The sequence below is a fragment of the Solanum tuberosum genome, unplaced genomic scaffold (genome assembly GCF_000226075.1).
Source record: "Solanum tuberosum cultivar DM 1-3 516 R44 unplaced genomic scaffold, SolTub_3.0 scf00241, whole genome shotgun sequence".
In the NCBI taxonomy this organism is placed as follows: domain Eukaryota; kingdom Viridiplantae; phylum Streptophyta; class Magnoliopsida; order Solanales; family Solanaceae; genus Solanum; species Solanum tuberosum.
The window spans coordinates 345,338-357,722 of NW_006239165.1; the positions used below are offsets into that span (position 1 = coordinate 345,338).

Below are 12,385 nucleotides of genomic sequence, written 5' to 3' on the forward strand. Positions count from 1 at the left end.
ATGGACAACTAAATAGGGACGGAGGGAGTATTGCTTAGCAGACTCAAGCATATGCTAATAATGTGCCTGTTGTACGATTTTTTTTTATACTAACGATGTATATATAAGTTAAACTCTTTGGGTTAGATATTCTAATGAGTAAGGACTTGATAACGTGGTCAGAAGGTTTTAATTTATTTTGCCGGCACTTCTTTTCAGGAAATTCTCTTTACAGATTCTTCGGATGAAAATACAAGACGTCAAGTATATTCAAATTAATTCTGGAATAAAGAATAAAGTTCTCTTTGATTTGCTCTGACGGAGTTGCAATGATTTTGAATTTGATGGCTCCTTCTTGCGTCCAAATCACCTTTTCAATGCCAGCAATCATGAATGTCCAATTCTCAAAAACGAATACGGAATTTAAATTTGATAAGTTTAACCTGAATTTTCATCAACATTTAAACTTGATAGTTCGACCTTTTAGTTCTTTGGAAAAAAAAAAATACACATTTGAAATACGGATTAGAGTTGAATTTTGAGTCACCAAGGGAGCAAAAAATGGAAGCTGTAACGGGATGGGTAACACAGAGAAAAAAAAGGTCCCCTTGGCTATGTTATACCTGCACTAACGAGGTAATAAATAATTGGACATCTTACTTTATTATAAACTGTTGTCAGCCTATCCCTACGCCTAATTCTCTTCACTTTTTACCCCACATCTTCAAATAACCTTTCCCTTTTGTTGCTTTTGGACATAACCACCTTTAACTTTTCCATGCTATATATGAATCTTATGGCAAATAAAAATCCTCCATTTAAGAGCATCCCAACAACAGAATTACATTTATACTGTTTGTAGTTTCTGTCTACATAGTACCAGAGGAAAATTTGGTGTTGGTGTGTTCCTCTGATCCACAAATGTGCATTGAAGATCAAACACAGGAGAATTTGAGATAGTAATACTGGAGTTATGGGTGGTGATGGTGCTCGCCGCAGCAGCAGTTTATTGATGGCTCTTCTTTTACTTAGTTTTCTATGTTTTGTTTCTGCTGAGATTTTAGTAAAGCCTGCAGCCAAAACAGTTACTGGAACGACAATCAATCAACATTTAGAGGCTGAGAGGATAATAGAAACAGAAAGGCATTCTCTTCAAAGGACCAATCTCAATTATGTCAGCAAAAGAAGAGTACCTAGTGAACCTGATCCAATACACAACAGGTATTTTCAATGCTTTAACATTTCACCCTGCAACATTCATGAGTAAGAAAAGCATACTTCTATGCTTACCCAACCATATCTATTTGCTTTCGGAAAGGGTCAAAAGTACTCATCTACTGTAACAAAATATAACATGAGATAATCTAAAACCTTACTAAAAAATGGATAGGTAAAATTGAACTTCTTTACCAAGATATTCTAATACGTAGAATCCATATAGTCCCCCAGCTGGAGCTCTGTTAAAGACAAGGACAGATATGAGATAACTTGCTAACAGACCTTTTCCCTTCATTTACTATTATTAGACTACAAGTAGTTGTTTTGAAATATTACAAAATGACTTTTCAGGGAAGCAGGAGAGCATATGGAAACACGCATCCGAGCTTGAGCTTGAGGGAAAAAGTAAGAGGCTTGATAACTTCTATTGCAAAGAGTTTCAACTGTCAACAAGAATTTTTTTTTCCTACTTGGAAACTATAATTGTGCATTATGTTTCTGAGATTGTAAAGAAGCAGATTAGAATCAAGTGAATGAAAATTTCAGCTGCCAAATCAAATTTAAGAGGGCACATAACTTTCAGAAAGCCCATTCAACTTCCATTTTAGTGAAAATTATTCCCAATCAGACACAATTTTTGCAAAAGGACCTACAATTACTGATCAACATCATCCAAAATTAATCAGAAGGGGTAATTACTAATAACTCTGCTTGATAGCATTCCGATTAGATGAATTAATATCAGTGTGGAGGCAGATATTCTACCGAACCAATCCATTAGGGAAACCTAGGGTGATTTGATCTTACAAACCATAAATGACTGTACGGGACATACTGAATATATCTCGACCCTAAAAAGGCCAATGCCCAGGTCAGTTATAAACAGTTAAATTAGTAGGTATTATAGCTTTCAAATAAACTGTGACAGCTTTTGCTTACTGTCTTGTTTAATGCATAAGTATGAGCAGAAGAGAAACATAAACCTAAGATACCAATAATATTAGCTATCTGTAACATAAATTTCGAGCAGAACACCTCAGAATGTTTTGACACTTCACAGTATAATACAGCAATATCTGTGGTAGTACTTCACAGAACCATATGTATCGTGCCTGATTCCACTTGCACCTAAGGGAAGTGAAGAACATACCATAATGCATTTGTGTTCACCAGATGTGAAACATCTCATAGTGCTTTCCCATTCATGTATCAAATGGGACTGCTGGTCTCTTGTTTGTTAAATAGTAAGGGAAATTCATCATAATGTTCAGAGAAACCATGTTTCTCAGCCATGCTCTTCAGTGCTTCATATACCTGATACATAGACCACCTCTCCTTGGGCCGAGAAATTAAACAATTGCAAGCAATTTTGAGGAATTTTACAATCTCTTCATCATGGCCCTTTCTACAAATATGCTTATCAATTGCATCTTTAATCCGACCAGAAACAGAGAGCTGATTTACCCAGTCCACCAAATTTCCCTTAAAACCTTCATCAGCAGCAGTGATTTCTAGAGGTCTTTGCCCAGTAGCCAACTCCAAAAGCACAACCCCAAAGCTGTAAGCATCCCCTTTCAGTGAAGCCACCATTGTGCTTGAGTACTCCGGAGCAACATAGCCAAATTCACCCAACTCCCCATTCACAAAACTAGTCTCTTTTGCATCTGGAGGTGTCACTAGCCTTGCCAACCCAAAATCCATTATTCTAGAATCAAAATCCTCATCAAGGAAAATAACGTTAGAACATATGTTTTGGTGCAATATTGGTGGCTGACAACCATGATGAAGCCAAGCAAGGCCCCTTGCAGCACCCAAGCCAATCCTAAACCTAGTAGGCCAATCCAACACACTTGCACTCCCTTTCAATAATGAATACAAAGTACCATTTGACAGGTGCTTATAAACCAAAAGTTTTTCCTCCTCAACAACACAAAAGCCCAAAAGTGGCACCAAATTAGGATGCCTAACTTGTCCTAGTCCATTCATCTCCATTCGAAACAACTTCTCACTCAGCTTGCAAGCTTTAAGCCGTTTAATAGAAAGCGCAGAACCATCACGTAGAACAGCTCTAAATGTAGTCCCTGTCCTAGTCGAGTTTATCACACTCGACGTACTAAAATTGTTCGTGGCAGCCAACAAATCTGCCAACTTAACCTTCACAAGCGGTTTCTTAAACAATGTAACCTGAGTAAGCCTATGAGCCCTCAACTTATCCGCCCACCTTTCCGAGTCAACTCTCCCTAATCCATACCCCATCTTCCTCCTTTTCCCTGCCTTCGTAAAATACCAATACCAAGCCCCAAAACCCAACAACAGAGAAGCAGCAGCACCAAACACACCAGCAGCAATAATAATAGCTAAACTTTTCTTACTAAGCCTCCTACATTTCCCCAACGGACCACCACAAAGCCCATCATTTCCTCCAAAATCAAACGAATCAACCGAATCAAAAGCTTCCGGAATCCTACCAGAAAGATCATTGTTTGCCACAGAAAATATCTTAAGCCTCCCCAAACTAGAAAACTGAGGTGGTATATTCCCAGAAAGCTTATTATCATTAAGCATCAATTTATTCAAATAGGAACAACTAACAAGATCAGACGGAATAGAACCGGTAAATTCATTGTTCGACAAATCAAGGGTTACCAAGAAAGGTAGCCAAGTACAAATATCAGAAGGAATTGAACCAGAAATCCGATTACCAGAAAGATCAAGAGTTTGCAAGCTTCGACAATACTTTAACGAATCTGGAACATTACCTCCAAGATTCATATCCCGAAGTTCAAGATTTATGAGACGATTTTCACGGTCATTCCAGCAAGAAGCACCAACAAATTTACATATAAACCCCACTGTAGAATTAGCAAAATTCCATGAATTCAAGTTCCCTTTTGGATCTGTTAAGGAGTTCTTGACTCCTTTTAAACACTTTATATCATCTTCAGCTACAGCACCAGCAATAGCAGTACAATGAAGAAAGGGTTGAAATACAAGAATCAATAAGATGAATACTATAAGGGGAAGATTGAAAAATCTGAAAAGTTTCATCTTTGAGCTTTAGGGAGTAGGGATGCATAGAAGGTGTTTGATGAATTGTTTACATGAGAAATATAAGTGTATGAAAAAAGCAAAAGAATGGAAGATGACATTTGACTTTGAATGATGAAGTGGAACCTTGGAATTATGGATTTAGAGAATTTGTAAAGTTTAATTTAGTGTTAGTCCTGTTAATGGAGTGGACTCCCCTGAGTAAGCACCTAAAATATCTTATTTTTGTTACTCCATCGGTTTTAATTTGTTTGACTGATTTTTGAGTTTGAACAAGGTTTAAAAAATTAATTGAGGATCCATTTGGCCTTAAATATACTTGGGGAAACTTACAAAATGATGTTTGGCAATATAATTTGCCTCTTTTTGGCAAATATATTTGCTAAATATCTCAAGTTTTTAAATACTAGAAAAAAATTAGTATTTGAGCCAAATTTTGATTTTTGGAAATTTTTAAAAAATTTAAAATTATCCCAAATTTTTATATTTTATTAAAAAAACATTCATTGTTTCTTAATTCTAACTAATATTTATCTAGTACATTAATAACTAATAATTATTCCTCTATGCTATCTATACATAACGGTGCCAAAAAAGAACAATTTGTTTTTTAATGAGTTTATAATTCATCTCGAAACAAGTTTGAGTATGCAATTAATGTATTGCTTTTGTCCATATTTGTTATTTTCTTGTTCTTGATTGTTATCAATTATGTTATAAGGTTATTTCTTAACGAAACATTTCATTATAAATGACAATACAACCTTAAAGGTATTTTAAATAATTTTTAGAACTTATGAGTATAAATCATATTTTATGAAATAGTCAAATATTTCTCCCAAAATTTATGGTCAAACGCATGGTAAAACTTCACCCAAAATAATGCCGAGAATATATAGAAATTTGGGGTCAAATGCTAACCGAATATTTTGAATCTTATAATTTAAAATTAAAGATAGGTAATATGTTTTAAAATATTTTATGATTTCAATATGTTATACTATGAAAAAAGAAAAATTTAAAATTATCCAAAAAAAATTCTATTTAAAATAGACTTAAAAAGACAACATAAACAAATGAAAACGGCAGAAGTTTTTGGTGTTGGGAATGAAATTTTAGTATGGAAGTATTGATAATTTGATTTGGAATTTTAAGTTAGTGGGTAAAATTCACTATAAAAATAAACTGTATTGTACGTTTTCCCTTATAATGCATTTGATTATAAATAATATTTCATTATTTGCAAAATACCATTTGTTTTGTTTGTGTCTAATTATTTATGTTTGGCTCGGTAAACTCTTTAAGAAAAATATAAAATGATTTAAAAAATTATAAGTTATTTAAATATTGAAAAATGAATAGTACTTAAAATTAACGGTATAATAGGTATAATGATAAATTATTTTTTGATTTTTAAAATTAAAAAAGTAAAATGTATATCTATTTTTAATGTAGTGAACGAATAAAAATGGAAGAAGAAAGTAGTAATTTAATCATCAGTATTTGAAATGCTGGTGTATATAAATATTTTAAATTGATTATGATTTCACTCAATATCTTCGGTTTTTCACCCTTGACCTTGAGCCTAGATAAATTTTACGTCTAGGCACAATTATACCATATACTTCAATTCAACTTTAATTTCAATACTTTTTTTTCCAACCTTAATTGAATATTATCCAACGCTTATTAAATTTGTGTATATTGATGCAAATATTATACTATATTTTTTGTTATTTGGCATTCTATATTCACATTAAAACTCAATTAAAAAAAAGATACACACTGTTTCTTTTTCTGCCAAATTCTCTTTTTCTCGTATAAAGAATTTAAGCGGAAGATTCATGTGAAGAATAAAATTATCTTTATTAAAACATTTGAAACAATCTTTTGTAACGTATATATTCATTGACTGTGAATTAATATGATATGATTAGTCTTTGTATATAATTATATTATCTGAGTAATAAAACGAATTCAATAATCGTGTAAACTATGTGTTTGATTCAATCCTTCCGCCTTAGGAACTCATCGAAAGCAACAGTACCTTTGGTCAAAATTTTATAATTTTTCTGTTAGGTCATAGTCATATCACATTTGATTGCCTAGAAAAGAATTGGCAAAAACTGAACTCTAAGTAATTAAAGTTATTAATTATTAATTTATATATTATTGTAAAATCAAATTATTGAATATTTTTGTAATTTTACCTTACACTACGTTAGTGCGTTTTCATGTAGTAATCAAGAAAAGTTCCTTCTCAACAAATTCTGATATTTGACCAGATCCCACCGCTGTTTTTTTTATTTAATGTTTATTTATGTTATTATTTTTTGTCAATTAAAAATTACTAATTGGATGGTGCACTAACAAGTAGTAATAATAATAGTAATAATCCATTACTTTGCCTTCTACTATTTGTAAAAAAAACAAAAACAAAATAGTAGAATATAAATCTTACCTAACTACATTTAGATTCAGTGCTAGCTCCTGTTACACCACTTATTTGGTTAATCCACACACAAACTGAAAATTTTAACACAACTCCATGTCTTGTTCTATTAATTTGTGTAGTGGGAGTGATGATGGGAATTACTCTATCATTAATAAGAATTTTCTTAGTGAACGTTTAACTTTTCACTACGTATATTTGATACGAATTCAGATTAATCGAATCAGTGAACTTTAAAGATTAAATCGAAGAAAAATGACTAGTTAATTTATTTATTTTTAACTTGGATCAAGTTTATTTATAATTTATTATTATTTTTACTGTCACGCTGAATGACGCCTTTTAGAATTGGACATGAGTGTAATGGTAAATGGAAAGCATCATTTATTTTTTACCATATAAATATGAAAAAGCAATATCACTTGCAAATGCACTTTATTTTTTACCAAATAAAAAAAATAGTTTAGTTGGTAAAAGAATGATCAACAATATGATTACTTTGATTTTAAGTTTTGGTTTTTTGACATTTGCAAAGAAAGTGCCCCATATTATTAGTGCATATTTATGTTTTGGCAGAATATGCTTGCTTGTTTTAGACTTTAGAGGAGCACTTTCAAAATCTTAAAGTTTAAGCACACTTTGATGTTTTGTTGTTTTTAATTAGAAATTTTGAGTTCATTAATTTTTAGAATGGATATTTTTTTGTGAAGGAGTGCGAATCTAAAAAAATCCGATAAGTAAATTTAGGATACTGAATAATTTCAAAAAGATAGAAACCAAAAAACTTGATGTGTACGTATATTAATCGTCTCCCAACTATATAGAAGACTATTGTTTAAATACACTCTCTTTGTTAGAAGTGGGTAAAAATAATCCTTTGCTTATACCAAATGTAGCATATTACTTTTTTGTGTGTAGTTATTCTCTAACAAAGCTCAATTAATAATTTAGAATGACACTATGAACATATGTACAAGCAAACAACTCAACCGATAGGTGAATCGTCAAAGTTTGATTCTCCTAAGTTATTTGTTTTTGTTATGAACTCATTTAGGGAGATATAAATTACGTTTGGGGACCCGAAGGAGACTAGGAGGTTGGAGTTAAATAACGCGTCGGTTGAGGCTATTTGGAGTAATATGTCTTATGAAAGATAATATAGATTAATTATATTATCAATTGAAAAAAGATAATAGAAGAAATTCATTATATAAAAGTTATATTAACAATGTTTTAAAGTTTAAGATCTCTGTTTGATTTTGACTTTAGACCACTAATGTGCTTGAACCGCCCCTGATTCTAATGTTTTCTATTGTAATAGTTTACTCTTTAAGTTTATGAATTAAATCAATCACTTCCGTTATTTACTTTGTGTTGTGATATTGGATTCATTCAAATTTTCTCTTATTTTTTATTTCTTATTTGCCTATTTAAAAACACTACGAAAGTTTGTGTACCAAATGTATTTTTTGCAAAACAAGGTTACAAATCTAGTAGTACAACAATGAATAAATCTTTTGTAAATCTACAGTACTATCACAATGAAGTAAAATAAGCATTCAAAGTGTTCAATTTCCACAGCAAATTCTGACCCATCTAGCAGTTAGGCAATACTCGAATTCATTTTCATGTTAGGCAGAGGCTGATGCATATAAAGACTCTATTTGTCCCACATCGAAGAGAACTAATGTGTAGACAACGAGAAATGTTATAAAAAACAATCCCCTTCTACATGTAAAATCATACCTTTCTCGGCCTTTTGGCTAAGATCAAGTGTAGTATCTGTTCTTATCAGTTTAATATCTGATATGTGGGCCATTGGTCCACACGATATTAACTCAATTTTTTAAGGGGTAGAGTCCATCAAGGTAGCTTGCTACCTGGGCTCTTGAGCGTCGCCTAGGCTTTGCACTACAGCCCAGGCATGGCGCACCCCACCAAATCTAGTCCAAAATTCTTCAGTCTTGGCCCATATTAATTGGCCGGCCTAGTTGTGTTGTTTGGTTGTTCTATTGCTGGTTACAGATGTTTTAAATTTTTGGCCCATTTGTATGGTACTTGTAATTATTGTTTGTATTTGAACCTACATACTCATTCGTTTTAAATCTTTTGAAAAAATTGGAAACAAATTGCTTGCTCCTAATGACTAGTCTTTCTATAATTTTTGACAATTTGTTAGTTAGTTCTTTTTCTTAGGCCTTTTATATTCTCTATGTGGTTCAGCAGATATATGCACTTCGATGATAGGATATGGTGTTATACTAGAAAAATCTTCTTATTGAAGGGTTGCAAATTGCTAAGTAAAATTGGTATATTCAATTTCTTAATAACCATTTCAGAGTTCAGATCATTCTACTAGTAGGATGAATTGGTTGTTAAATTTGCTTAGAATGTTAATTGCTCAATAGTTCAATGTGAATGTGGAAAATGAAGTTAAGATTTTTAACTTTAAGAGTTTTAAATTTTTAGATAACAACTATAATTGAGTTCAATTCAAATTAAGTTGAGTTGTTGATGACGATGTTATAAATCTGTATTAACTTACATAAATTTCATAGTGTGAATAGTAAATTACATCATATCCCTACTTTTTTTCTAATTACAATAATTCCTTAATTTTTACACAATCTGGATACATTAACGCTAATACATTATGTATCAAGTTGTTAAGCTAAAACAAAGGAAGAAACGGAAAGTCCAATCAAAACCTAATAAATTACGGTTACAAGTCTTTTCTTACTGTCAAACAGTCAGATACAAATCCTAACAGAACCAACAAATTTAAAATTTAAATTTCTTTTCCCTATTCATCGTTCTCCATGTTCATCGAAGAACCATTCAAATTAGATTCAAATTTGCCGAAAATTTAATAAGATACATAATGAATAGTTGTTGGACAAAAAATTTCTTTTGTGAATCTCAAATCCACCATTGCAAGAGATCAATGAGGTGAGGAAAAACTTGAAAATCTGATACATAGTAGAAGGAAATCACAGGAAAATGTTATTGACAATGTGATTCAATCCTTGACAAATTGTAACAGGCTAGCACAATTCAAAATTCAAAAGCCTTCTTCCCATTCTTCCAAAAAACTCTCAATTTTCGAATCAAATTGTCGACAAAATTGTAATGATACAACATGAACTTGTCGATCTTGTTATGACATTTCAAAATTTGGGAAAGTGAGGTGAGGTATGAACTATACAAAAGTGATGAAATTGTTGTTGGTCAAAATATTAGTTCGGTGAATCTCAAATCAGCCATAGTAGCTGAATTAGAGATCAATGAATTGAGGAAAAATTGGAGATCCGATACATAGTTGAGGTGAAGAAACAAGAGCCTGGATTTTCAATGTTTTCGCTATACATTAATACAGTAGACAAAAGGCTGAAGAGATACATAGCTTTGATGGATCATTCATCATTTTTATAATGCTATGTAATCATTTTTTGAATTCTGTTTTCAAGATGGATAGATTTATCAATACATTACTATTTATGTATCTTGTTTAAATTGATAAGTGTTATATTTCTACTAGATACATTAAATAGTAATTGTTGCCCATAAGATGTTAGGTTTGAGATCGATACATTACTGTGTGGTAATTGTTATGCATCACATACATTTAGTATAAATTTGAATTTACGTATCATGCCTAAAAAAATAGTGCATGATACATTACTATTTATGTATCTTATTTTGTTTGAAAATACTGTATTTTATAAAAAAAATACATTATACATGTAATTGTTCCAAATAACATTTTTTATGTGTGATACATAACACAATGGTGATCAGTTGATATGTATATTACATGCAATAAAGTTTGAAACTATTGAATTTGATATATATTATGTATCATTTACAAATCAATTAATGATACACGGTGTTTTCGCTATAAAACATTAGAGTTTATGTATCAAGTGTATTTATTGGGTAATGTACACATATGCATAACCTTCTAGTTGAATAAGCTTGAGTGTATGTATCAAGTAGTAAAAGATTGTCACTGATATGTATAACATACATATTATTCGATCTGATACACTGTGCTCCAGTTATAGAACATTATGATTTATGTATCAAGATTAAAGATACATTATATAATTTGATACATGTAAATGATACATTAGGTAGTGATTATGTATCAAGTACATTTATACTGAACATGATAAACAATAATCGAAGATACAACAATATTAGAGTTATGTATCAATACCTTAAATATGAACATGATTCATTGCATAAAACAAATGCTATTGTAGAAGTGATGTATCATATCAGTGATAACACTACAAACACTAATTTAAGAATAAAAATAAACGAGATATATTGAAAATCTGTATTTTTGATAGTGATAGTCGTATAATGGCATATCTAACTTTCCCCCCCTTTTTTGGAGCGTTTTTCAACAGTAGATTTAGAACTCGAACATGCATCCTTCTTCGATTTCTCCGCTCTCAAATTCTTCATGATTAATGGATCGTTTCGTTGTTTCGATCTACTTTCATAAAAAAATTCATCCTCAAAATCAAAATGGGTAAGCCCAATATTAAAAGAGGGAGCAGAATCCATATGCATTAGAAAATTGTAGATGAAAAAGCTATATTTAAAAAAAAAAGATAATTAAAGAACTGGAAAGAAAAAATTGATGAAGAAAAAACTCTACCTCTTTAGGAATTTGAAATCGATGAACTGAAGAGAGAATATATATTGATTTGAAATTCAAAAATAGAGTGATGATGTAACTGCTAATACATGAGAGTGATTTTAGGGGTGACAATAACAACAAAAATCGTTGGGTTAGAAGAGTTGTGAGTGATGTATCCGTAAAAGGAGAGGAGAATAGGAAAACATGATTTTTTTTGTAATATTTTCAAATGGTAGAGAATATGAAAAGAAAAGTTGTGTAGTTAGGTAATTTTTTCTATAAATTTGGCAAGCTACCGTTATTTTTTCGAGCAAACTTTTAGAATTTTTGGTTTATATTCCGTCTCATTTTTTGTATAACCTTCTGTTTTTAGTTCATCTAAAAAAGTAATTTCACCTTATTATAGTTAGAAACAATTTAGTATTAAAATTAAATTCTTTTTAATGATCACAATTCACACAAATATTTAAGGATTGTTTTAGATCGTATTTTTTTAAAAAAACAATCATGTCAAATTAAATAATGACACATAAAATGAAACAAACAGAGTAATATGTAACAATATTGATGCTACTTTTTGATTCAAAAATTCACTTATGTGATTGTTTTTAGTGTTAATAAAGAAAGATTGTGTAATCATATAGTGAAATCATACTTTTCAAGTCGGTCAAAATCTTTCTCTGTTTATGGGTATATTTTTTTTAATAAAGGAATTCACCTTTATTATTCTTCGAGTAGAAATCAGGTAAATTTTGCATTGATATAAATTAGTCATGAAAGATAAATTTATGTGCGATAAGTTAATCGAGCAAAATGTTACGCTATTTGGTAAACAATATCAAATCTTAAAAACAACACCCTACCAAATTTGTTATAGGCCTTGTTTATTTTTAATAAAATTAAGACGTCTGAATCTAAATAACTATTTGAATACTAAAATATGTATTAAAATCTAAATGTCTAAATCTAAATATAGATTTCAATTTGAATTTTTCCAAAGAATTTGTCTAGAATGTCATAAAGTGGGAGTTGAATTT

The 12,385-nt window shown here is 30.8% G+C and overlaps 2 protein-coding genes across 2 annotated transcripts; one reads left to right on the forward strand and one right to left on the reverse strand.

The window, feature by feature from the left end:
* The first annotated feature begins 34 nt into the window (after nucleotides 1-34).
* On the forward strand, nucleotides 35-1,768 carry LOC102582330 (CLAVATA3/ESR (CLE)-related protein 25). Its single transcript, XM_006357068.2, has 2 exons — nucleotides 35-1,200; nucleotides 1,549-1,768. Exons 1-2 carry the CDS (start codon nucleotides 953-955, stop codon nucleotides 1,586-1,588), a joined length of 288 nt encoding a protein of 95 aa, XP_006357130.1. The 5' UTR covers nucleotides 35-952; the 3' UTR covers nucleotides 1,589-1,768.
* Nucleotides 1,769-2,038: 270 nt separating this feature from the next.
* On the reverse strand, nucleotides 2,039-4,480 carry LOC102582671 (probable inactive receptor kinase At1g27190). Its single transcript, XM_006357069.2, has one exon. It carries the CDS (start codon nucleotides 4,243-4,245, stop codon nucleotides 2,407-2,409), a length of 1,839 nt encoding a protein of 612 aa, XP_006357131.1. The 5' UTR covers nucleotides 4,246-4,480; the 3' UTR covers nucleotides 2,039-2,406.
* Between the last annotated feature and the right edge of the window lie 7,905 nt (nucleotides 4,481-12,385).

Bases quoted from the DNA above. Each gene is read 5' to 3' on its own strand.
- LOC102582330 (XM_006357068.2), top strand. From the start codon at position 953: ATGGGTGGTGATGGTGCTCGCCGCAGCAGCAGTTTATTGATGGCTCTT. The intron at 1,201-1,548 runs GTATTTTCAATG...ATGACTTTTCAG, and splicing joins CCTGATCCAATACACAACAG to GGAAGCAGGAGAGCATATGG.
- LOC102582671 (XM_006357069.2), bottom strand. From the start codon at position 4,245: ATGAAACTTTTCAGATTTTTCAATCTTCCCCTTATAGTATTCATCTTA.